Source organism: Hypanus sabinus, chromosome 10 (genome assembly GCF_030144855.1).
Source record: "Hypanus sabinus isolate sHypSab1 chromosome 10, sHypSab1.hap1, whole genome shotgun sequence".
NCBI lineage: Eukaryota > Metazoa > Chordata > Chondrichthyes > Myliobatiformes > Dasyatidae > Hypanus > Hypanus sabinus.
In genome coordinates this window covers 50,595,299-50,623,278 of record NC_082715.1, presented here as the reverse complement: position 1 = coordinate 50,623,278, position 27,980 = coordinate 50,595,299, and the positions used below count along the sequence as shown (strand labels likewise).

The 27,980-nt window shown below is 39.5% G+C and overlaps 2 protein-coding genes across 3 annotated transcripts in view; one reads left to right on the top strand and one right to left on the bottom strand.

The window, feature by feature from the left end:
- The first annotated feature begins 240 nt into the window (after nt 1-240).
- The window catches only part of vsnl1a (visinin-like 1a), a 123,044-nt gene continuing 95,304 nt past the window's right edge, over nt 241-27,980 (top strand). The window contains exon 1 of one of the 2 annotated variants that reach the window (XM_059981859.1): nt 241-500. The gene's annotated coding sequence lies outside the window, so the exon portion shown is untranslated. Of the gene's footprint in view, nt 501-1,328; nt 1,424-27,980 lie in introns of those variants that run through there. The other variant, XM_059981860.1, reaches the window with a different exon arrangement.
- Nucleotides 841-27,980, bottom strand: part of LOC132401317 (uncharacterized protein K02A2.6-like) — a 44,602-nt gene continuing 17,462 nt past the window's right edge. The window contains exon 2 of the mRNA XM_059983450.1: nt 841-959. Within this exon, the coding sequence (XP_059839433.1) occupies nt 841-959 (119 nt within the window). The remainder of the gene's footprint in view (nt 960-27,980) is intronic.

Here is a 27,980-nt window from a genome sequence, read left to right as displayed (position 1 = left end):
ATTATTTTTATCATGAATGGCGTGAAAGCGTTTTAAGATGAAGTGTTGTAATCACAATGTTTGCACGTTTCCTTGCATCTGACAGCGTATTTTTTTTCCCCGTCCCACCGATGTTTCTGCAGCACGGCTGAAACTGACCATCTCAAGCAGTAGCAGATCCCTTAACGGTAGGCGGGATTCTTCTGGCCGCGCAGACTCAGACCATATGACATCAACTAACCACGTTACTACTTCCAAAAGAAAGCGAATATATGGAGTGTATGATTCACGGGGACTGACGCTTGCTTATACTCGTTTGTGCTTTAGCAGTACTCCATAACTCAGAGCTGACGCGAGTCCTGTTGCACAGAATACATACACTTCTACAGGACCTGTACCAAACATTTGTGACTCAACCATTTTCATTGTTTTAACTCGAATGGTAGGATTCAACTGATTTCGGATCTAGCGAAAAAGAATAACTGCAGATTTAAAAATAAAACATCGTTTCACCTATAAAGGTAAGTGGTTGATGCACTGGAGAGAGAAAAATAATATTGCATTGTGCGCATGCCGATTCAGACTGCTTGTTTAAGGTCTGCGTCTTTACTATCATCTAGCAGTAGTGTCTCTACTTTTCCCTCAAACCCGTGCAGTTTTGCTAAAAGCTCGCATCACTAAATCTGGCATGTCTGATCTAAAATGGCATTTATAATGGCCGAAATGTTGTTGGAACACAAATCATTTAAGCATTTCACTTTCTCATCAGAACTGAGCACGATTCTGGCATCTTGAGATTGAATGAATTAACTGCGGAATACTGTAATTGTGCATATATATCAGCATGGAAAAAAATCCATACTATGCATGATTGCCCTTATAAAGGTTCATTGCTGGTAGTTGGACAGTATTTATCGATGCAAGGTGCATGTAATTTTCCACCGTAATTCCATCGTGAGTTGTGATTCGCAGTCGCGTGCCTGCAAAAAAAAATCAACGAAGTCCAGAACGCATAAACATCATTATTCGTCAGTTTCCTAAACCTTGGAATAGACAGAAGCATGTCACCAGAGGCTGAGAAATGTATCCGCTAATAAAGCTACCTAATTCCTGTTTGATAATTGAACAAAAACATCGTGGTGCTTCATTCAATGCAAAAAGCAAAGCGCAGGTTTATGCATTTACAGAGGTTGATGAAGTAATAATGCAAAAGCGACTCCTTAAGTCCATCTCGTGGCTTCAAAACTGAGACGCGTTGCAACATTATCTATCCCCGCCTACTGCCCCCAGCAGGTTTGTTTTATTTCTACAAAAGGCAGCATTGTTGCCTATGGGGAGGTGGGGGGAGGCTGATATTTAAAAATATTATTTCTGTGGCAATAGTATTTTTCCTGCTCTGGTTCTGATGTATGATATTGTTTTGAATCCACAACTGTGAAGTACAGTGAGTAGCTTACCAGCTAATGATAAATTCATGTAAATGCCAGTACATCATTTAATAATTAGAGTAATTCAAAATTTTAATTCAATAACGACATCAGCTATAACGTACTGTTTTTGTAGTGGGAGAAGGACACGTAGTTTATTTTTTGTCAAAGACATAACTTTGATTATTTGAATTGCAGAATTGTAATTATTCCTGGTAATCTACTGTGGTAAAATGCTTATGCTAAACTCCAAACAGCTTTTATTTTAATACTGCTAAAGCGGCATCATGTTGTGCCTGTCAAGGTTTGCTCATACAAAGTGAAGTTTTCCAGATTATATGAATGGCGAGTTTCGACAGCAGAAATTATCTAGAAATATGATTATGATCATGGAAACTGGAAGGCTTGGATTTGTGTAAGCAGATTGCGGGCAGATTGTACTCGTAATTTCAACGTTATATTAAAGTCCAGATATTGGATAGTATTAGAAATAATATCTAATGTGAAATATGGTCTTGAATATCTTTAAAACGAAATTACTATGTTGTTTAAAGTAAACAGCTATTCTTGCAGGTTTCTGAAAATTCATTGGATGTAGATGTAGCTGTAAAAGTGTACATCCCAGTTTTAAGCAGCAGGGCAAAGACTCATTTTTACAAGAATACCAGTTACCGGATCACTCTTAGTGGCTGTACCATTTTGATTTTATATTAAATAATTTTTTTCTCTACTAAATTAAGTATTCTTCCTCAAGACCTTTATCCGTTTGGCAAGAGCAGTAGAAACGTCTGGTATAATTATAAACTGGAGTAGGAATTTTACTTGCGGCACAAACGCCCAAAGGAATTTTAAAAGTGAAGCATGAAAGCACTCCGCTTAAAAATTGACGGCAATGCGCGCAGATAATGCCCGCAATGCAAAACCAGAAAGGAGTAAATATCGGACTTTGAAGACTTTGATAATTTTACGAATTTGTAGCTTGTAGATTAATTGTTTAACACAAAAGTGTTTTTTTTCTGACTTTAGAAACTATCTATTGTCATTTCCAAGCTCACCAGGGATGACTTGGAACTTTCCTGTAAGGAACACCCAGTTTGCTATTGTCCAGTTTAGCAGTGAAATGTGAATAAAATTCAAGCAAGCTTCGGTGGGGAGCCTTTGTATTTTGTGCTGGAAAGGATCTGATTACTTTGGTAATGTGAGGTGCTTCATTTTACTGTCAATGAACATGTTATGTGGCTTCAGTATATTCTGATGGCGATATAAGGCTTTTAAATTAAAGCAATGCAGTCATTCCTCTATTGTCTATAAGTATGCTGATTCTTCGTCTGTCATTATCTTGTATTGCAATGCACCACCAATAAAGTGCCCCTTACTTACCCCCCCCCCCCCCATATTCACAAAAGTGCGTTGTATAAGCATGTCCACGGCTTACAAAATAAAGAATCATGTTTTATTCTTTTTTGCAATTGCCGGTCGTTCGTGTAATCTGTAAAACTCAGAAAAATCTGCCTGCGCTGTTTTACAACGGTCTTCTTCAAATAAAACTAAAATATTAAGGTCTTCTCGTAATAGGGAAGTCATATCTATGTCACTATATAATCCATTTATTTCGTGGTTATACGATCTTGTTTATTACGATCATGTTTAACTATTTGATTGAACTAGATTTAACTGGATTTTTTGTCACTCGTGTGATTACTAATTATTGGCGTGGACCCACGTTTTATCTTTAACAGCTGATAGTTCCCATTGGGAGCCTTGCCGCTTCCAAATAATAGTTTATGTGGCTATTATATGGCCGGTTTGTTATTTTCCAGTTTGTTCGAATACTGGAATGATATGTGAAGCGAAAATAACTATTGTAACAAAACCAAGTTTCTACCAGAGGGCGCCACTAACAAAATGCTGAATTGCTAGAAGCTGGTCAAAAAATAAACTACTTGGTGATTATACGTTTCGGTAGCTTTTTCAGTCCGCAAATGATTGTTTCGAAGCAATATCCTGAAATGTTACTTTGAATTCAATCATCAACTTGCCGCATATGTATTAGCTGCCAACCACTTCTAGTAACTGTACTTCAGTTCATACCGTTCCGGGAATTCTAAAATTTCACAAGAACAAGCATGTATAGTCACTTTTTATTACTTCTGTCCCAAAACTTTCAGCAGTTAAGTTTTTTTTAATAAAGGCAATGCAGTCATGATCTTGTACCCATAAACAAGTGTCATTTAACTCCTAACTAATCTGATTTTTTTTCGGTTCAGCAATAAAAATTGGATTTCAGAGTTTCTTCCTCCGCCCCCCCCAATCAAACAGTGCGATGGGATATTTTGTATATAACCAGAAGACAGATACAGCCTCTATTCACGTGAATGAAAACACTGTAAATGCAGAAAATGAGAGTTTAAACTAAACTGAAATTGCTGGAGTGAGACAGGATCAGAGATCTAAGCACAGTACTTTTTCAGCACAATGACCAATGCTACCTGTCCTCCTGATGATTTCAATTTGATATCTATCTGTACAGACCATGTAGTGTGTAGAATTGTGAGCTTACTTGCCTGTGCTTATTTGTAACTCAGAAAAGCATGCTGTCGTTGAACCAAAATTTACTGCTGTTGATTTGATGGAAACTGGCTTTTTTTTTGGCTTCCAGAATCTGTGCTGACCACTGAGCATCCATTTTTAGTTATCCTAGCCTAATTCAATTTGTTCTCTTCCCCCCACCCCCCCCCCAACCACCCCCACTACCACCATCCAGATTATTACTTGATAGGATTATGGTAAATTGTCCTTAATTTCCCACTACACTCCGGGGTAACTTACAGGAGCCAATTAATCTTCCAACCACTACACTCAGGATGTGGAACAAACTGAAAACTCAGAGGAAACCTATGTGGAGAACATGCAAACTCCACACAGACAGCACTGGAGGTCCACTTTGAATCCTAGTTTCTGGAGTTGTGAGGCAGAAGCTGTACTAGCCTTGGCTTAAAGCTGGAGGACATGATTGAAACACAAAGGTTGCTCTGGAATTGACTTGCCATCAGCAATATTACTGTTAACATTGTTCAATTATCAATATTGAAAATATTCAATAACTCTAAATTGTGAGACACATAAGTTTCAGAGAAGGTAGCTTGCAGCACAGAACCCAGTTGGGAGTGTTACCAAGTTGTCTTCTGAGGAGGGTGAAGGAAGTGTGATATTGGCTTTTTAAAGAAAAAAATCTATCTGTGCAGCAATAAAATCAAGCAAGATATTAAATAAGTTATAATCCACATATCTTCAGTAGCTGACATGGTGTTATAGATTTGTTTCCCAAGAAACACATGAGGAGTGAAAATTAATTCTGCTGAAACGAAGATTAAGACCTAGATTTAGTAAAAGAGTTTAAGTATCCAGATTAAGAGCAATAAGGATTGTAATAATAAATTTAATTAGAAATTTGATCTTTTGTACATGGTCCATTTTATTGGTTAACTATATTTTGCTTTGTACAAAGTTTCCATTAACACAACTTTTACATCATTCTTAGCATTGTGCTATTGTTTTTTGACAAACAGTATTGCAGAAGTACTTTCAATTATTTTCAAATCTCAACACCAGACTTTCGGAACTCTACCTTACCCCAGGCTCCAATAGTCAAGAGATTTTCAGGTGGACGGAGAAAACATGAAAGATGTTCTCAAACTCTTAACTCTTTTTTTTAAAAAAGAAACTTCACAAACGAGAAAAAATCTGTAGATGCTGGAAATCAGAGCAACACACACAAAATACTGGATGAGCTCAGCAGGCCAGGCAGCATCTATGAAAAAGAGTACAGTCAACATTTTGGCCAGAAACGTCGACTGTACTCTTATATAGATGCTGCCTGGCCTACTGAGTTCCTCCAGCATTTTGTGTGTGTTGCTTTTTTTAAAAAAAACTTGTCAACTTTTGGGAATACCTGGAAATAGTATCTGTATCTGTATAATCTGGATAATATCTGTATATGTATAATACCTGGAAATAGTATCTGGAAATAGTTCCTGGACTCGTCGAAGTAGTGAGACTGTAGCCAAGAAGACATTGATAACCTGAGTCTCTTCTGGAGCATACAAAAGCCATGCTTCACCTCACTGCCTTGCCTGTACATAGAATCTACAGGTCTGACATGGGCCTCGTCAGCCACTTCAGAACACATAGAACGATGATGGAAGTAAGTAATATGTGGCTCTGTGGAAATTTTAGTGAAAACTTCAGTGTAGTATTTTTAGAAACTTCTATCAAAATAAAGCCTAACCAATATTCAAGTGATTTATCAAAACCCAATGTGCTGCAGAAAATGTAGCAATATGCTGTATGGTGACATGTCTGTGAAGGTGCTGGAATAAATTAGTTGAGGCTATCCAGAAAAACCAAGATAACAATTCTGAGAAGCTCTGAGTCGGAAGCTACCTGGATATGGAAATCATTGCACCTTAATCACAAGACCCAACTGCATGCCAGTGCTCTGCTTAAACCATTTTGGAAGAACTCCTTCACATGGACTGTAGTTCCTTGAAAGTTCTTTCAAGGCAAATAGGGCAAAAATACAGAAAAGTGCTCAAAATTATGACTTTATTTATTGTGTTGTTGGATGAATGATGTTTATAAAAATACTTAAGTAGGTTAAGGGCTTCATTTCAAAACATCTTTGAGAAGCTAAGTGGTGAGTCATTTGAGTGAAGTGCAGCAGTCCTTGTATAGTTCCCCCTTTGTGCTGTGAAGCAAAGAGATTCAACTTTTGATCCATTTATATGGAGTGTACATATAAGAGACAGGATGGTATCTGTATTGAAGGAGAATGCAGGTGAAGTTATTCTGTGACAGTGGTGCTAGACAGTAGAGTACACAAAATTTACAAGTAGGTTAAAGAAAGTGTACACCTCATGGAGGGGCTAATCATTTGGCATGGCAGAATGAATTTGATTTAAATACATTAACATTGACTAAATTAGTCACAAAATTAAGTTGACTTCCAGACAGACCCACTGACTGCATAAGCTTTATTATTATTGTACAATTGGGTGTCAAAGGACTCATTGACTTAGATTACAATGGGCATTTACGTATTCTAAGGCTATATCTAAAAACACTTAAAAACAATAATGAACTGAATACGTTACGGTCCGCCATGGTGGCATAGAGGTTAGTGTGATGCTAGTACAGCTTGATGCATTCCAGAGTTCAAAGTTCAATTCTGGCACATCTGTAAAAAAAAATTGTATATTTCCCCATGAATGCGTGAGTTTATTCTTCGTTTCCTCCCACAGTCCAAAGACCTACTGGTTAGTAGGTTAATTGGTCTCTGTAAATTGTTTTGTAATTAGACTAGTGTTGAATAGGTGGGTTGCTAGATGATGCAGCTCCATGGCTTGGAATGGCCTTTTCTGTTTGGTATCTTTTTTTTAAAAAAAACACAGATGGACTTGGCTATGTTTGACAACTCCAAGGAAGCTTCCAAGATTAATTTACTTTATCACTTTTTTTCCATTTCAGAACTGTACATGAAGTTTGATAACAGAGCCTAATTGTGCTGAGATACCCTAGTATTATATAATCTTACATCATCCAGTCTTTGAATTAAAATCCCCATTTATTTGAATAGGATTTCATGAAGCGGAAATTAAAAAAAATACTTTTTGCTTACTTTATTCAATTAGTTAATGTTTCATTTGTGTTTTACTTTTGAAAGGTATTTTTAATAATTCAAAACCACTTTAATCATTTTTAATCTGTCGTCAGTTATCCAAAACGTGCAAAAATACTTAGTAAGCCTCTACAGACAGAAGATGAGGCTCCACCTCCAGCCTTGCCACTTGTCAAAAGCTGTTCCTGTATTTGATGTATCTAAGATCTAGTCACTGCTGAGCCCTCAGTACAATCAAATCCAGGATTGTGCAACTTGAGGCCCATATTCACCTCTGGCTACCTCAGTTACAGCATAGGCTGAAGGGTGGTGGAGTGAATCAGGACAGTAGGTAGAAATGCACATGATTCAGCCCATTTACTGTATTGCTATGATTTGCAAATTATCAATCTACCTTTAGTAATCAGAGGAAGTAATAATAGATTCAGGGGTTGAGTTAAGGAATTTTTGTCACCACATCCCACTTGCCCAAATTGGTACTTTAAAGAAAAAACATTAGTTATCCATCTGCTTGCAAACATTGGTTGTTCTTTTGTATAATTATCCCTAATTTTGAATAGAATATACACTGTTACTACTTTAGTGAAGTTGCTATCCATGGGGGAAAATAAAGTTCTAACAAAAACATAAAATGACTTTTTGTTTCCCCTCAATGCTGTAGTTATAATGATGCTGTTAACTTGTAGTATTTTGTGTAAGAAATTCATAGTACACTAAAGTACTTCTCCATTGCTAGCTGTTGTTTGAAAATAGGCTTTACAGAAATGTTTCAGAAATTACATGAAGTTTAATTTCAGGTTTAATTATTATTCAACTCTGCATGATTATAGCCAAACAAAACAATGTTTCTCCAGGACCAAGATGAAAAACACATTACCACAGCACATTGCACAAATAGCACATATGGTTATGATTTCAGCCACGCATGCAGTTGCAAAGAAAAAAAAGTATAACCCAAGTCCTTGAGTGGTAATGACTAGAATTGATGGTAAGTTGTCCTGGTTCAGTTCGCTGTTCCACAGAGCGAACACTGGAGGATAGCACTGATGGGAAGGGATTGTCGCCAACTCAAGTACAGATTCCAGTGTAGTCCACAGAGACTGTCCCGCATTGCATTAGAAACATAGAAAACCTACAGCGCAATACAGGCCTTCAGCCCACAAAGCTGTGCCGAACATGTCCTTACCTTAGAAGTACCTTAGAAATAGCCCTCTATTTTTCTAAGCTTCATGTACCTATCCAGAAGTCTCTTAAAAGACCCTACTGTTTCTACCTGCACCACTGCCGCTGGCAGGCCGTTCCATGCACTCACCACTCTGTGTAAATACTTACCCCTCGCATCTCCTCTATACATTCCAATACAGCACAATTATTATAAACCTGCTTTCAAGTCACCAGTTACGCAAGGTATAACATTCATGTTTTATACACCAAAAATTCCTACTTGTAGTTGAATATCAATATTTCAATTCTCAATAAATTACCAACATAAACAAGAAATAGCGAACAAATGTAGGATCAATTTATACACAAATAATGCTTAATTTTCAGCTTCAGAACATAATATCCCAACTTACTTGCAATTTAAAACAAATTTCAAATTCCACTATAAAAACACATAAAATTGAACTTACACTTGCATGACACACACTTGTAAATCAAATCCTATTGTATGATTGGGCATGCTTTATCAATACTTTAAACTCTTGCTTAGAGGACAGATTATTGAAGGTGTTGAAACAAAATGAGATGCATAAAGTAAATGTCAATCTGAGCTCTCTCCTCTCCCGGTCGGCTGCAACAGGCATAGCCCTAGTCCTCGCTCGAAATGAGAGAACACGGCTTCCCCCACCTTTGGTTTTGCCAATGAACCCATGAACTAGACTTGAAGTATTCTGCATCACCAGTGTCCAACAGGGTCTTGTGATCACAATAAAAATGTCCAAGACAATCGCTTGCATTGCACAACATCCAGCAGTACACAGCAAGTTCAGATGACATCATAACAACGGTACCGCAAAAAGTCCAGCTCCATTTAGCAGCTCATGAATGGGGAGTCCTGCAGTACCTGATGTTCTTAGTATCCAGCAGTGACTTGCAATTGTATATATTTTTTTTTAAAAAAAGACAAGTTGAACAGACCTGGAGTGGACCCTGCGTCCAAGCGCACTGACATCTTACCGAAAAGGCTGAAGAACATGGTCAACAAATTTATAAAATAAATGCTGATGGAAAGTTCTGTAAGTTTTAAACTATTGTAAAACATTGATTTTGGCTTTGGTCTATTATAAAACCTAGCTGTCTTTATTGTACCTTTTGCACTTCATGGGAAAGCTGAGAGACTAATAGGTCATAATAGGTAATGTAAATCTGTAGTCACCTGTAGGCCTGATCAGGAAAGCTTTCTTCCATAAAGAGCATTAGCAATTTTTTTTTGCATGACTATCTTATAGTTTCATTGCAGATAATGGACTTTTAGTCCAAATTTATTAACTGAATTTAATTGGGGTTTGAAATGTATGCTGATCATTAGTTCAGACCTCTGAATTGCCAGTCCAGTGAATTAGCCACTATTGTATCCCAACACTTGATTATTTGTAGTAAAGATTAATGTTTGTTTGAAGTTATAGACTGGGGATTGCAGAAGTGCTTAAGCACTTAACCAATCTTTGATCTAATTATTTCCCTCTGCAAAGACAGAGGAGTGTGACCATGCAGTGACCCTCCAGCTCCATAACTTCAGCATGAGCTAGGAGCCAAGAATGCTTCCCTCGCAAAGAAATCTATATACCATTTCTCTGTGGTATGCAGTATGATCAGTCAGTTTGATAGAATTTTTGGTATCTTTGGAGTTTTATTTGCTCAATGCACAAGCTCAACGTTTTGTACAAAAAAAAATCTGTCAATTTTCATTTTCCCATAATGAGTTTTCAAGATGGTATGAGTAAAACTGTATAAACAGTGTTATTGAAGTTTAAATTTAAAGTGGATCTATTTTATCAACCTTTAGGGTACTTAACAACCCCAGCACAAAAGTGTCAGGAGAGATGCCTTGGAGGTGCCCATGTCCTAGAGGAGTTCCAGTGATGATAATTCAATATTTTAATCAGTACACCCAGACATCAAGTTCAAGGACAGCGAGTTCAAGGACAGTTAATGACCATTAGTTAGTAAACAAGAACAGAGCTGATTCTTTTATAGACTGTGTGATGTTTTACCAAAGTTACTGCTTGCCAAACAGAATTACAACTTGAAATCATGTACTCAAACAGCGACACTTGGTCTTTTTTTTTTGTATATTTTGTATTATGCTATTTTGGAAGGATAAAAATCCCTCCAGGTCAACTGCAAAACATAGAATTAAATCTGATCTAAACAGGGAACATGCCAAATTTAGTTGACTAATAAGTGGAAATTCTTTATTTAGATTACAGTATTTGAATATTTAAAGAGAAAAACAATTTTATTCAATAGTTTGGATTGTAGAATATGGTTATCTATTCTAAGACATTGATTTTCTGAATAACTTAGAATTATACAGCTCTTCTTTAACTTGGTGCTCAAGAGCAAAGGCCTGATATTCTTTCATAAAGGTAAAAGAAATTGTTGACTTCATAACTATAGTTGTAATTACTAGATAAAAACAGAATTACTGCAGTATATAAATGTAGGAGTATTACTTTTAGAATTCATGCACTGTATTCTTGTGCTATTCTTTATGCTGATTTTAGTCAAATTGCCATGTGCTATAGTTTTTTTTGGTCTTGGAAACATTGTTAAGTACACACTTGTAATTAAATGCAAAGAAACAAAATCTAAGATGGTTGAATCTGATAATGCATGCAGGAAATACTTGCATGAAACTAAATACTAATGTGATTTTTTTCAGAATAAAAAGAGCTGCAATATGCAAATAGAAACCTATCCATTCGTGCCTCTTGGGTGCCATGATAGCATAGCATTTAGCGCAACACTTTTACAGCTCAGGCCATCAGTCTGGAGTCCTCTATAAGGAGTTTGTACTCTCCTTCCCTCCCCCCCCCCCACCTCCAATGGAATGTGTGGGTTTCCACTGAGTGCTCTGCTTTCCTCCTACAGTTAGTAGGTTAATTGATCATTATAAATTGTCTCATGATTAGACTAGGTTAAATCGGAGGTTGCTGGGTGGCAAAGCTTGAAAGAATGGAAGAGCCTATCTTATATCCCCACATAAAATCAACAATGAACTATCTTAAACTTGGACTGACTCAAAGCTGCAAATTGTATTTGCCTGTATGCCCAATTCCTGCTAAAATACAACAGTGGGAAAGTCTAATTGATATTCCCCATTTCTCAGGTTTTAACCTGCTTTCCTGTTTTAGGTTGTACCTCTTTTTGAATTCCTGGACACTCTGGCCATTTTGCAACATAGACATAATTAGTTCTTTGGCTACATAGATGTAGATTATTCAAAATTAATCAAAATAGATAATTTTTAAAGGTTGCTGCATTGTTACTGTTTTTTTGAACTTGGTCAGTGCTTTCAAGTCAGAGCAACGTTCATACAAGTCAAGTGGAGCTTATTGTCATGCAGAAGTAGAGAGGTTCACTACAGTAAAAACATTTGCAGCAATATCACAGGCGGATACAAAAAGTACATAAGATTAAGCTATACAGTGAGATTGCAATACAAGAACCTTAGTACAAACAAAAACAAAGACGCAACTCCACAAGGTGCTCTGTAGGTGGGATTAGGGTTATACCAAAAATTTTAAGAATCTGTTGGTTCTAGAAAGTAACTGTTTCTGAATCTGGTGTTGTGGGACCTTGAGCTTCTGTATTTCCTCTCAATGATAGCAGTGAAAAGAGGCATCATCCAGATGGTGGTGATCCTTTTGATAGATGTTAAATGTGTTCTGCTGGTGATTTTCCAGAATCATAGATTAACAAAAGTATACTTTCAATAGTAGCTGTGTATTAGAAAAGTCTACCAATTTCTCAAGATGTTAGAATTGGCAAGGCTTTTTTTCTTAAACATCTTAAGAACTATAACTGCAGCTATGATAAATGGGCAGTTATCTAAAAGGATTGATTCATTGGTACTATTTAATCTACCCTACTATACTCTGCTGCACCTTTAATAGTTCACGCAAGATTTTGTGGGTTCTGCCTAGCCCACAAATGCCATTACTGAAGCTTTATGGTCCTTGAACTGTGGTATTCTTCAGCTCAAGCAAGGTTGTACAAAAATGTTTTTGAATATATTTTATAAAATGTTGCATTCAGAAACTTGAGTCCAAGATTTTCACATGTACTTCTTAAAAATCTTTAACCTAATTCTTGACCTTATAGTATCTATATTTCACTTAAAATTGTACTGAAGCTCTTTTACTTACTTAATTTGTTACTGACTAATTTTTCCTTGGCCCTCAACTGCTATTTATGCCAGCTTTGTTTTCTCACTTATTTAAATATTAGGACATTCATGACACTGGCAATGTTATGTTATTTTTTTCTAGTTGTCCTGAGGATTATAGTTTGGTGCTTTTTACAAATTGCACCTTTAGTAGTGATAGTATTCCTTTGTAATTATGAGTACAATTTCAATTTTGTTGAAGGTTTGATCTGGTTACAGATTTACCACTTGCAGTCGTACCACACGTTCCGATTTTGCACTTTATGCCTTTTGATTTCTTCCTAGGTAGTGTTAGTGCAGCATCTACCCTTTGATTTCTGACAAGGCATCTTCAGTATGCACTTGAACCAATTTCATCAGTTGTCTTATCTTTTATCAATTGTCATCTTAAAAGGTTCTTACCAAAGTCTCTATAAATGCCTGTTCATGGATTAGTCTGTCCTCTGGCTTTACCTCTCTCCCTCTCACCAATTTTATCATATGGCCTATTGCTTATGAGACATTTACCCTTGCCTTCTGCAGCCTTATGGGATTTGGTAAATTCCAGGATATTTTTTAGGATATCTAATCTCTAATTTAAAATAGGTTCAGTAATTCTGCTATGCTTCCATGATTTGAGAAATTAAGTTGCGCAAAGAGCGAGTGAAAAGCCTGGCAGGGAAGTAACAAATCACAAAGGCATGCACCAAAATATTATTCATATTTCTCATCATTATGAGAAAGAAAACAAAGGCTTTCTCTCCTTTTGCAGCCACTGATTGATGTGGCGTATGAATATCTTTAATTGTTTTTTTTTAGTTTCTGTCTCAGCGTGCCAGTTTCTGAAGTATCTTTCTTTTGCAGCTTTGATTTTTTAAAAAAAATATCTCCCTTTTCTATACTCACGGATGTTTTCATTATCAGTTTTCAGTGGATTGTGAATATGGCAATGCTATTTTTTCACACTGGGAAAACAAGCTGCTGTTAAAGTCTGAATCAATGCAAAACACAAGTCTGCCATCAGTGAAGTTTTGCATTCTGAAGCTGCTGTCACTGAATATTATATTTGTTTGTCGTTGCATCTAGAAAGCTTAATTGCAGAATAATGATCTTTTGAATTGAAATTGCTAGATCATACACATTATTGACCATTGGAAAAATGTCTTGCTACTTTGTAGAAAATGTTTGACTTCGCAGGAGCCAGTAAGCCTAACCACATTTGTGCTGGTTGAGAAATACAGCCAAATTCCTAAACTTGGTTCATGGTAGAAGATGTGGTATTTTTGGCTTTTTTATCCAATAGCACCCCCTAGGTGCAAAGATTTTCCTCCTGCCTGCTGTAATCTTTTCACAATTATTTGAAATCAATGCCTCCTGCTTTTTAATTCCTCTTGCAGGGGGATCAATAATCACCCCCCCCCCCCATTACAGATTTCATCTTAGTTGCATGTGTTCCAAAGAAAACAATCCCAGCCTATTCAGTTTTTTCCTCATTGTTACTGTTTTTCTAGTTCTCTCAATGTACTTGCTACCCACTGCTGCATTCCATCTTTGCAATCACAAATTACCTGTAATATCCAAAATGGCCAGATTAATCTACTTACAATTCTAGATAAGATCCTTATTCTTGCATTCTAAGCTTTTGCTAATAAAGGAAGGCATTCCATGTGTCTTCTTATTAATCTGTGACACCTTTTATTCAAAGCACTGTCCCTCTACTTCCCCCCCCATACCTTCCAAATTATTGATTTTCCTTTGACTTTTTGCACAATCCCAATGACAGTTTTTTTTTTCTAGATTAAACATTTTTACCGTTTACTTTATCCAATTGACAATCCACTGATATCCTCCTGTCAATCTGATCAATTTTTGTAACGTGTGCAAATCTCTTCAGAACCATATGCAGGGAACATAATCAATCATTAATGGATAATGTAAACAGCAAAGGGCTGTCCTGAAATTCGGTGAGATTCCAAATACTTCCTCCCTCCATTTTTGACAGTAGGTGCTAGATGCTGGTTGAGTGTGGTTGAGGAACATTGGTTTTGACCTAGAGTAAGTGATATTTTTCAACATGACTCATTCAAACTAGAATGTTGGCAGGTCTTTCTCCCTGTTGCACAAGGCACAATTTACAGCAAATTGTGCCTGGGCTTTACAGCTACAGTGGACTGAGTTTTAATTTCCTGCATCATGTCAGAAATTTATGAACGGTTAGTTAATTGGCCACTATAAATCGCCTTGACTGTAGTATGTTTATAATGTGGCTTGAGGAAGATTCATATTGCTCTGTGAACTGGGATAGACTCAATGTGCCAAATGGCTTACTCCTGCATTACAAGGAAATGGAGAGTACTGAGCCACTTTGAAGCACATTGAAAATAACCTTCCACTTGCAAAGTTAACATCTGTGTTCAGTATTCAACACAATCATAACCTAATTTCTCATCAAAGAAATCCAAAACTTGGGCCTCCGTACACCCTTTGCCACTGGATCCTTGACTTCCTCACCAGGAGACCATAGTCTGTGCCAATTGGAAATAACATCTCTTCCTTTCTGCTAATCGGCACTGGTGCACCTCAGTAATGTGTGTTTAGGCACCTCTCTACACTATGGCTGTGTGGCAAGCCACAGCTCAAACACTATCCATAAATTTGCCAATGACGCAACTACTGTTCACAGTATTTTAGATGGTAGCGAGGAGGTGTACTCATTCAGGACTCAGAAGTGGAATGGGTGAGCAGCTTCAAGTTCCTGGATGTCAACATAGAGATGTTGGGCCCAGGATAGATCCTCACTATCCTGGGCCCAACATATTGATACAATTACAAATAAGGCGTGACATTGGCTTTATGTCATTGGGAGTTTGAGGAAAATTGGTGTGTCACCAAAGACACTCACAAATTTCTATAAATGTACCATGGAGAGCATTCTAACTGGTTGCATCACTGCCTGGTATGGAGGGACCACTGCACAAGATTGGAAAAAGCTGCAGAAAGTTGTAAACTCAGTCAGCTGCATCATGGGCACTAACCTCCCCAACATCCAGAACACCTTCAAAAGGTGATCCCTCTAAAAGACAGCATCCATTGTTTAAAAACCCTCATCACCCAGGACTTGTTCTCTTCTTATTGCTACTATTAAGGAGGTGGTAGAGGAACCTGAAGATACACACCCAGTGTTTCAGGAACAGCTTCTTCCCCTCTGCCATCAGATTTCTGAATCCACGAACACTTCCTCAGTATTATTTTTCCTTCTCTTGCACAACTTATTTAATTTATTTTTATATATACTTTGTATTTTATAGTTTTCACTATGTATGTATTTCAATGTACCCTTTTGCAAAAATTTTCATGACATGCCAGTGATATTAAACCTGATTCTGATTCTAGTTAAAGATATCATTGACACACGAATCTGCACAAACAAAAGAAACTGTCTTGTTTTTTTATTTAACCCTCTCTCCTGCAACTCCACTGTTGTATGTTATTTACTTTTCACCCAACATCTTGGAATTGGACAGTACTCACAGTGAATCTGGAAACATATATAATATAACGCAATGTCAAATATGACCTCTTGCATGAAGATCTATGTCAACTTGGTCTCTTATGTCTTCAAGTTCTAGAGGTTGATTTTGCTCCACCAGGAAGTTCGGGTTCCAGGGAACAAACTGCAGTGGTTTATTTCCAAATGTAAGGATTTTGCTTTGAAGGAAAACGTACCACGGCCAAGTAAACTAGTAGCTATACACCAAGTTGCTGTCTCAGTCCAGTTACTCCTCACCTGCTTAAAAACAGTTATTAGTAAATTAATGAAAAGAAAGTGGTTATATCTTGATTATGGAATTGACTTATCAATAGCTAATAGAGTTATAATGCTGCAGAAATATTATTGAAGGTCAGGTAGAAGTGAAGCACTGCTGTAGCTTGACAGTCTCAAGTGATAACTATAAATTTCCTTGTTAAATAGATATAGGATTCAGGAAAGAAAAACAGAAATCCAGAGACGTCCAATCGTTGTAGGGACTTCAACCAGGCCAGCTTTGAGTCTCTGATAAACTACCACCAATGTCACCTGTGGAAGCAGATGAGCAAACACACTGGATCACTGTCAAGAGTGCTGATTGTGCCATCCTGCAAGCCCGATCAGCTGGATGTTCTTCAGCTCCTGGCATATACTGAGGACCACAGCACCAGTGGTGAGAATCGTGAAGATAAGGTCTAGGGAAGTGGAGGAGCATTTACAGGGCAGTTTTGGAATGGTGGACAGACCATACTGAGAGATTCATCTTTGGATCTGAATGGGTGTCACTGAATTCACCAAGCCTGATTGGATGAACGTCTGCCTTTGAAAAGCTACTGTGTCTTCCCAAACAAGAAGTTGAGGATGAACCAAAAGGTTCACAGTCTGCTGAGCACTTGATCAGTGGAAATCAAGAACAGCAATCCAGAATCCTGTAAGAAGTCCAGATACAGCCATCACGAGAGTAACAAAGGTAATACTGTGTTAAATTAGAGACACGCTCGGATACAAGTCTGTTGTAGTAAGGCTTACATGGTTTACTTCCTATCAGGCAAAACCTAACAGCAGAAATGACAGAGATGCCTCACTGCCTGATGAGTCCAATGCCTTTTACACACACCTTGAAAAGGAGAATAACGTTATGCCCTTGCAAATTGCCACAACATCTGGTAACTCTGAGATTTCTGTCTGGATGCCAGTGACAGAACATCCTTCAAGAGGCTGAGCCCTTGCAGGTATCAGGCCCCAGACATGTACCTGGCTAGGGACTGAAACAGGTGCCAACCAAATGACTGGAGTATTCAAGAGCATCTACAACCTCTCACTGCTGCATTCTACTGTGATGAAATACAACCAGAACTTGATAACTCCTGCCTTTGCGAGGACCTAGACCCGCTACAATTTATCCACCACCATAGCAAGTCTAAAATGGATGCAGTCTCACTGGCTCTCCTCTTTGCTTTGGAGCACCTTGACAGCATTAAAACCTATGCCAGACTGCTGTGTATTGATTACAGCTTGGCATTGTTACGAACCCCGTAACTGGGTCAATACCAGCAAAGATAGAGAGGTCCGTTGAAGTCTGATGGTACTATTTTTAACAGTATTTATTGATAAAAATACACAAAAATAATATCAATGCAAACATACAGATAATATACATCGTCAATACTAAATCTAAAAGTGCGGGTATAATAATAATCGATAAGGAATAGCTCTATCGTTGTCTGATGGAAATATAAAAGTCACTTTAATTCATTCATGCTGCAGCTTTTTGGTTAGAGAGAAAGACGGGTTAAAACTTGCCCATTCCTTTTTTGATGTCAATCCTTCGAGAGTTGTTGGGAGTTGATTTCCCCGTTGTTAGCTAAAAAACGTTCTTCCGTGGTAACGGCCCACCAATTCCGGGGCAAATGGAAAAGGATGCACGTGGCCTTCCCACCGGCTTTTGCTAATACGGGATCGCTAGCGTTTCTTCTGGTGCGTCTGAGGGGCTGTTCCCACAGACCCTCGTTTATCCTGACTCACAGGGTCTCTGATGTCAATCAGGTTGGGATGATCCAATCCCTCCACCAACCCCCCTCGGTTCATTGCCTGGGGGCTTCGATGAATCGTACCGCATTCAATACACAATTCCGTCTCCAAAAGACAGTGACCTGTTCTGTGGCTTTTTATCTCGGAGGCCCAGGAAACATTGCAACCATTGAGGAACCTGTGTGTGTCTCTCTCTCATTTCCCAGGTCTCCTGACTCGAATCAATAGCGATCCTGCGATTCTCAAAAAGGAGGGGGCCACCGGCGTAACAGCATTCTATTCCATCATTCCCTCAATGTTAATCACCAAGCTTCTAAATGTGGGCCTCTGTACTACCCTCTGCAACTGGATTCTCAGTGTCTTAATTGTGATACCACAGTCAGAATGGATCGGTTATAACATCTCCTGGCCGACAATCAACACAGACGCTCCTCGAGGATGCATGCTTAGCCCACTGCTCTACACTCATAACTGCTTGGCTAAACACAGATCAAACGCCACACAGGTAGTGTGATAAAATCTCAGATGGCGATGAGGAGATGTACAGGAGTGAGATTGGCTGGTTAAGTGACGTTGCAGCAGCAGCTTTGTACTCAAGACCAAGCAACCGTTTCAGGACTTCTGGAAGGGGATGTCAGGAGAACCTGCCCAGTCCTCATCAAGGGGTCACCTGTTCAAATTTCAGAGTAAACTTATTAACGAAGTACACATATGTCACCATATACTTACGTGGGATTAATTATCTTACAGGCATTCACAGTAAAACAGAGAAATGCCATAGAATGAATGAAAAATTACAAAACCAACAAAGAACCAATCTAAAAGAAGAGAAACTGTATGAATTCAAAATAAATAAATAATCCTGAAAACCCGAGTTGTGGAGTGCTTGCAAGTGCAGGTTGTGGAATCTGTTCAGAGATGAGGCGAGTGAAGTTATCCACACTGGTTCAGGAGTCTGTTGGTTAAAGGGTAGTAACCTAGTGGGATGGGACCTAATGCTCATACTATACCAATGCCAATGGCAGCAGGGAGGAGAGAGCATGGCCTGGAGATGGGGGTCCTTGATGATGGTTTCTACTTTCTTGTGGCAGCATTGCTTGTAGATGGGCTCAAGGGGATGGTTTTGCCTGTGATGGAATGGGCTGTGCCCATCACTTCTTGAAAGCTTTTTCATTAATGGGCATTGGTGTTTCCGTACCAGACCATGATGCAACCAGTCTGAATATTCCACACTGTGCACCATTTGTCAAAGTTTTCTGTGACATGCCAGATCCATGCAAACTTATAAGACAGAGATGTTGCTGTGTCTTTGTGATGATACTAAAGTGCTGGGCTCAGAACTGATCCTCTGTTATGATAAGGCCAAGGAACTTAAACTTATGGACAATTTCCACCTCCAATCCCATAATTTGGGCTAGCTCATGTACTTCCAGTTTCTTCCTCCTAATGTAAATATTTAGCTCTTCGGTTTTGTGACATTGAGTGAGAGGTTGTTTTGGGACAGGTGAGCAGCTTTGAGCTCCTGGATGTCAACATCTCAGGATCCATCCTAGGTTCAGTATATTGATTTAATGATGAAGGAGGCAAGTCAGTAGCTCCACTTCATAAGGAGTCTTTGGTTACATGCCAGATCTCGATCACATTTCTCCAGATGTACAGTGGAGAGGATTGTGCCTGGTATGGAAGCTCCATATCACAGGATTACAAGAGGGTTGCAGACTCAGCCAGCTCTAGCATAGACCTCACCATCGATGACCTCTTCAAAGGTGGCATCTCCCCAAAGCAGCATCTATAATTAACCCAGTCATCTGGAACATCCCCACTTCTCATTTCTACCACTGGGGAGAGTGTACAGGAGCCTGTAAATTCGCATTCAGCAATTCAGAAACAGTTTCTCACGTAACTGGATTTCTGAACAGTCCATGAACACTTCCTTGCTGTTCCTTTTATTTGTACTGTTACTTATATTGTAATTTATTGTACTTTATATCTGCTGCAAAGCAAAAAAAAATAGACATTCTATAAGACAGCGATAATAAACCTAATTTGGATTGTAAATCATGTGGGAAATGAGAGTAAGATCAACTGAGTAATTGAGCTAAGGCCTTGAGGTCGCAGCAGGACCAACAATATCTATGAGATCGACAGAGAACCAGAGAGTAGAATGGGAGTCACCATCTTGTCGATGAAGCAGTCCCCCAATTTACGATGGACCTCACCAATGTAGAGGAGTTCACACCGGGAGCACTGGATACAACAGACAACCCCAGCAAATTTGCAGGTGAAGTGCCACCTCACCCGGAAGGATTGTTCAGTGCCCCTGAATAGTGGTAAGGGAGGAGTGAATGGCCAGGTGTAGCATTTTGGCCACTTGTGGCCTAATTACTGGGATGGAGATTAGTGGGAATGGACAAGGGAATCATGAGGGAGTGATCCCTTTCAGAAGCAGAGGTGGGGGGGAGAAGTAAAAATGTGTTTAGTTGTAGAATCACTTTGGAGATGGCAGAAGCTGCTGAGAATGATGTGTTGGATGTGGAGGCTCATGGAATGGTTGGTAAGTAGACGAGGAATTCTATCGCTGTTGAGGTGGCAGGAAGATGGAGTGAGCTTGGATGTCTGGGAAATGGAGGAGATGTGGGTGAGGGCAGCATTAATGGTTGAGGGAGGGAAATGCTGTTCTTTGAAGAAGGAGGACATCTCTGATGTTCTGGAAAGGAAAGCGTTTCTGGGAAAAGATGCAGTGGAGACAGAGGAACTGAGAATAGCATTTTTACCGGAGACAAGATGGGAAGAGGTATAGTCAAGAGAGCCAATGGGAATTAGTAGATTAATAAAAGATGCCGGTCAATAGCTTGTCTCCACAGATGGAGACAGAGTGATCGAGAAAGGATGAAAGAAATGGACCAAATGAATTTAAGGACATGCTGGAAGTGGGAGGCAAAGTAGATGAAATAGATGAGCTCAGCTTGGGTGTATGAAGCAGCACCAGTGTAGCAGAGGAAGAGAAGGGGAGCATTACCAGGGACGGCTTGGAATATAGACTGTTCCAAAATGCTACATCTTCCAATTCACCTCCTCCCTCACCTCCATTCAGGGCCCGAAACAGCCCTTCCAGATGAATCAACATTTTAGTTGCAGATCTGCTGGGATCATCTTTTGTATCCAATGCTCCCGATTCAGCCTCCTCTATCTTAATGAGACCCATCTTAAATTGGGGGACTGCTTCGTCAAACACCTGTGTTCCATTTGCTTAAAGCATAGCTTCCTGCTGGCCCAATATATTCACTCTGCTTCCCATTACCTTTCCTACAGGGCAGTTCATGGCCTCCTCTACGAGTCCATTATAAGGCCACCCTCAGGATAGAGGAGCAACACCTTGTATTCTGTCTGGGGAGCCTACACTTCATGGCATGATTAGCATTGTTTCCTTCTGGTAAAAATAATCTCCCTCCCCTTCTCTTGTTTTCCTTCTCTGTTCTCTCACCTCTTCTCACCTGCGTATCAGCTCCCTCTGGTGTCCCTCCTTCCCTTCCTCCTATGGTTCATTCTCCTTTCCTATCAGATTCCTTCCTCTCCAGCCCTTGACCTTTCCCACCCGCCTGGCTTCACCTATCACCTTCTAGCTATCCTCCTTCCCCTCCCTTCCCTTTTTCTTCTGGCATCTTCCCCCTTCCTTTCCAGCCTTGAAGATGGATCTCACCCTGAAACGTTGACTGTTTGTTCATTTTTGTAGATGCTGCCAAACCTGTTGACTTTCTTTTCTTTCTGGTTCTGCTCTTAACAAAGTTTTTCCAAAAGCCTATATATGTCCTTTGTTTATTGAACAACATCTAATGCAATGTTCTCAGATCTATCCTATAAGCTAGCATTTGTTTTAATTATAATAAAGCAAAGATATCTTTTTAGTGCCAGAAATTTTCCTCTGCAGTAGTCAAAGCATTTACTGCTTCAGTTTTTGATGCAAATATTCTAGGAGGCTTGCTTCATTTACTTGAGTACTACAGAGCTCCTGATTCTAATTGGACATATTGTTCCATGAATGAGATGGTCAGTGTCTACTCAAACCACCAGTGGAATGTCAGTGCAGTGCAGTGCACTGTCCTGTCGCTCAAATGGAGAAGACTCTTAAAAGTTTGTCCTGCTTCCAGAGAGTAAATCTGCCATTGTAATCTTTCTGGGATCTAATGAACTTTAGTTTGTGATACTGATCTCAGCTGGCATGAAATTCTAGGCTGGAAGGCACAAGGGCACAATTCCTGTAGTAGCTTGAGAACACTCAAGCGATATCATTTTCACATGTGGAAGTAGATGGTTAACTCCAGGTGGAAAGGGGCAGCAGGCTGTGAAATGTGGAGCAGAATTTGGATTTCACTTAGGCTTTCAGCTGGGCATCGTTTGCGAGGTAGGTGATGAAAAAACGGGTTATTTTAGTGATGATACTGACCGTCCCAAACCTGTGCTTCGACAGGGAGCTCCATTACAAGTGAGCAAAGGAACTTGGCTCCTATGAATATTATGATGTGAAACTGAACCAGATGATAGCAGTAGTGCTTTAATTTGTGTGAAGTAAAATTTCTGGCAACATTGCAAAAAGAATTACTTTATATGAAACCATGATTTAAATTGATAGTAAAGTGCAAGAGACATTCAGTGGCCACTTTTAGGCACACCTGCTTGTTAATGCAAATAACTAATCAGCCAATCATATGGCAGCAACACCGATGCTTAATAGCATGCAGACATGGTCAAGAGGTTCAATTATCATCCAGATGAAACATCAGAATGAGGAAGAAATGTGACCAAGGTGATTTTGACTGTGGAATGATTGTTGGTGCCAGACAGGGTGTTTGAGTATCTCAGAAATTGCTGATTTTCTAGGATTTTCATGCACTAGTCTCTAGAGTTTGCAGAGAATGGTGCAAGAAACAAAACAAAAAATCCTGTGAGTGGTTGTCCTGTGGGCAAAAATACTTTGTTAATGAGAGAGGTCGGAGGAGAATGACTGGATTGGTGCCAGCTGGCAGGAAGGTAACAGTAATTCAAATAACCACGGGTTGCAACAGTGGTGTGCAGAAGAGCACCTCCAACACACAGCACACTGAACTTGAAGTGGATGGACTGCAGCAGCAGAAAACCACAAACATACACTTAGTGCAGCCTCCTTATTTGTGCCTAATAAAGTGGTCTCTGAGTGTATGTTCCTGTACCTGCTGCTGCTGTACTTGCATTGAATACCACCACCAGAAAAAGATGCAAAAGGTATCCCAAGGTAAAATGACATTTGCCAAAACTACTGCCTTTTCCATTATAAAATATTCAAAGCATAAACTGTGACTAGATGATAAACCTTTTTGAGTGCTTAGTGTATACTTGATAATGGCATCATTATGCTGCCTCTTGAATGGGTTTTGCCGAAGCAGCTTGAATGCAATAGAGTGGCAATTATTTATAATTCTGCAGATGTGGGTCTCTGCTATGTGAATGTGAATGAGTTAATATTTGCATAACATAAAAATGCTGCCAATTAATTGCAAGCCCTGCTATCGTTTACTTGCATTAAATAGAACTACAACTATCCACTGGCTGCAAATTCCTCACGTTTTTTTTCCCTGTTTTTATTTCTCTCTTCCCCTCACTCTTCTCTCGCCATCGTTTTTGTCTTTTATTTTTTTTCTCTCACTCACAATAAATAATACTGATTTATTGAATTGGAGTTTGCATATCAAGGGAGTACTAGAATTGCCACCAAAGTAAATGAATACAAATTGTTCCCATGATCTCAGTTATTACATTGCTTTATCAGTTGAGGGCCCATTAAAATAGAATAATAATGTACTGCAGACCAGCATTTTATTATGCTAGATTGCCTAATTTAGGAAAGTTTGGTTTCCCACTGATATTTAGTATTCTGAAGTTTGACCATGTTACTTGTATAATACTATTTTCTGATGTTTGCTGCTATGTTCTGCACAGCAAGACTCAGTTTAACGTACATCTACCCACAGTTTCTATTATGCCACCAGTTGCTAAATCAGCTATAGTCATTTTTGGCTGGACAGATATTCAATTAGGCTTACAGGATTCTGAATTTGAATCAGTAAGTGCAGTTTGTTCCAATTGTAGGAAAGGAGGAAGAAAAAAAAACTTCCTTCATTGATGTTGCATCTAGGTGTTCCAATGATCAATGATCTCTTTGGGAGTTAGAAATGGAGCATGTACTGATTCCTTAAATCCCCAATCAGGCATCCAGACAGGACAAAAACCATATCAAGAAACATGGCCGATTTCTTCCTCTTATGTCGTATCTGTTTATGCTTCAAAGCTGCCATGTATTTTTAATAAAAACACTAATTTGGATGAACAGTGCAGTTGAAGGGCAGAAATCTCAAATGCAGTTTGCCTAACTACTTCAAAATTATGGGTGAAGTGTAGATAAAATGGTCTCCATGGGTGTGCACCCAGATGGCTTAAGCATGTTCTCTTTTATTCTTTGTATCATAACAATTCCATTATTAGTGTCTTTTCACACTGCAGTGAATCTTGCATCTAACTCATCTTTAATAGCAGAATCTGAATCAAGTTTATTTATTAACATGGCTGGTGCCATGACCAGTTGTTGAATGCAGTGGTAGAATGTATCTCCTTGACCATTAACAACAGTAGGCACCTTCACCAACTGAACAAGCCCATAGCCTTTGTCATAACTGGAGATCAACCATCGCCTCAGCCCAGATCACCAGCAGGCTTGCTCACAGCAGTGTCTGACTGCCTGTAATTGCAAGCAATTGAAGTTCCCTGCCTTGATTGCATCATTGTCCCTAAGGCCTGATATGGCCATTCTGTCAGAAACCTTGAAGCAAGTGGACATGGTAGAACTGATAGTTCCTTGAGGAGACATTTAATCATAAGAAAGCCGCAGAAGCTGCTGAGTGAGACTTCAGATGGCTATAGATAGAGGTATGACCCATGGACCAATGCTGCTGGGACAAAGGCTGGAACCTGCACAATCGTGGCTGGGTCACCCAGGCGAAAGCATCTAATGTGGAAAGGCCCAAAGCACCCAATGATCCCAGGTTGCATCACTGATGATGTGTCTCAGGATGTATCTCAGCATCAGTGAGATACATCATGAGATTTCTTGTGTTCTGGCAGCAATACATTGCAAAAACTACTATAAGTTACAAAAATAATTGGAATAGTGGAGAAGAGGAATAGCAAGGTATCGTTCAGGGACCCTTCGGAAATCTGACGACAGAAAGGAAGAAGCTGTTCATAAGTCACTGAGTGTGGGTCTTCAGGCTTCTGTGCCTCTTCCCCATTGCTAGCAAGTAGAAGAAATCATGGCCCAGATGGTGAGGGACTTGATGATGAATGCTTCCTCCTGCAGGCCCTGTGTTTTGAAGATGCCCTCAGTTGTAGGTGGATTGTGCCTGTGCCGGAGCTGGCTGAGTCCACAACCCTATGCAAGCTCGAGTTAGAAATTAAAACACTCTGTGTTTTGCTTTTATTCATACCTGCTTCAACGAGGAAACGTTCTTTTGAAATTGAGTGTCTGGACACAGAGACAATTTGATAGACATCAGAAAGTTAATTCCTGGCTCAGTAAACCATTATTTTGTTTCAATCATTGTTTGTCTTAAAACATACAGTATTCCTGATTGCCATTTCTGTACCAGCTGTGACGCTTGCCCTCTTATTGACAATCCATAATTAATTCTTAATTATAAACTTGAGATTCTGCAGATGCTGGAAATCCAGAGGAACGCACACAAAATGCTGGAGGAACTCAGTAATTCAGGCAGCACCTATGGAAGTGAACAAACAGTCAAGACCCTTCTTCAGAAATGGAAAGGAAGGGGGAAGATGCCAGAATTTAAAGATGGGGAGAGGAGAAGGAGGACTAGCTAGAGGTGAAAGGTAAAGGACTGGAGAAGCAGGAATCTTGATAGGAGAGGAGGGTGGACCATGGGAGAAAGGAAAGCAGGAGGGGCACATGGGGAAGGCGATAGGCAGGTGAAGAGAAGAGATGAGAGGCCAGAGGGGGAATGGAAGAAGAGGGAGGGGAAAATTTACCAGAAGGAGAAACTGATGTTCATGCCATCAGGTTGGAGACTATGTAGACAGAATATGAGGTGTTTCAACCTCCACCCTGGGAGTGGCTTCATTGTGGCAAAACAGGAAGTTATGGACTGACACATGGGAATAGGGATTAAACTGGTTTATCACCAGGAAGCTCTGCTTTTGGCAGTTGGAGTGGAGGTACTCAACAAAGTGGCCCCCAATTTACATCCAGTCTCACCAGTGAGAGAAAGCCACGTTGGGAGCACCAGATACAATAGATGACCCCAACAGATTTGCAGGTGAAGTATTGCCTCCCCTGGAAGGACTATTTGAGGCCCTGAATGGAGGTAAGGGGGGGGGGGAGATAGTGAATGGGCAGCTGTAGCATTTTTGTCACTTGGAGAGATATAAATATGCCAGGAGGGAGATTAGTGGGGAAGGACGAAGGGACAAGGGAATCACAGAGGGAGTGATCCCTACAGAAAGTAGAGTGTGTTTGGTGATAGGATCCCATTGAAGATGGTGGAAATTAAAGAGAATGATGCATTGGATGTAGTGGCTCATGGGATGGTAGATGAGGACAAGAGGAACCCTATCACTGTTAGGGCAGCAGGAAAATCGGGTGAGTGTGGACATTCTTGAAATTGAAGAAGTGTAGGGGTGAGGGCAGCTTCAATGGTGGAGGAAAGGAAACCCTATTCTTTGAAGGAGGACAACATTTCTTATGTCGTGGAAAGGAAAGCCTCATTCTGGGAACAGATGTGGTGGAGTAAAGGAACTGAGAAAAGGGAATAGCCGGGTGGGAAGAGGATAGTCAAGATAGTTGTGGGAATTGGTAGGTTTATAAAAGATGTCAATAGACAATTTGTCTCCAGAGACGGAGACCATGAGATCAAGAAAGGATGTCAGAAATGGACCAATTGAATTTAAGGGTGGGGTGGAAATTGAAGACAAAGTTGTTGAAATTGACAAGCTCAACATGGGTACATGAAGCAGCACCAATGCAGTCATCAGTGTAGAACAGGAAGAGTTGGGGAGCATTACCAGGGAAGGCTTGGAATTGTAGACTGTTCTATGTAGCCAGTGAAAAGGGAGGCAAAGCTAAGGCCCATGGCTACCCTTTGGGTTTTGAGGAAGTGGGAGGAGCCGATGAAGAAATTGTCGAGGATGAAGGTAATATCTTAATAGTATGTTTCTTTACACCTCCACTCCCTCCTCTACCAACCACACATCTCCACCTCCCTGCCATACAGATTGATGCAAATTAGGACCTTGGTACATGATAAATCATGGGCAGAAATAAACGTTTTTCCCTTTCAAGCTGAAATGTACCAGCATAATTTATGCTTGTTTTGTTTTGCTCCAAAGATTAAATATACCAAACTGGTTCTCTGTACTGATGGTTCCAACAGCTTAGAAGATCATGTACAATGGGCTAAGTTTTACAAGATGCCACACCACACAGTGGGGTTTCAGATGCACAAGGTGACCTATTATTTCATTGCATTCACAATTAAGAAACTTTATATCCTTGTGCTGTTTGGAAGAGTGTTTATAAATAAGCATGTTTTGTTCAGCAAAAATACTGCTACCACATATCCTTCTGCATTTGATAAAGCAGATTAGTCCTTGATGAAAAGAGAGAAGGAATTTAAGCACTGATTGTATCAGAGGGTTTTCATGGTCATCTGCTCTTGCAATCTGAACAGCATAAATCTTTTGATCTAAGCATCTTTTGCAGGGTCAGGTTTTAAACATTATGCATATTGATAAATCTGTAGATACACTTATCAATTTGAAAATTAAACCTTTGCATGTCATAGTGGTAGATTTTGGAATTGCACTCTTTATCACTTAGTTATAAAAATGACCTCCTCCAGTACTAGTTTTGCAGTTTGGCTC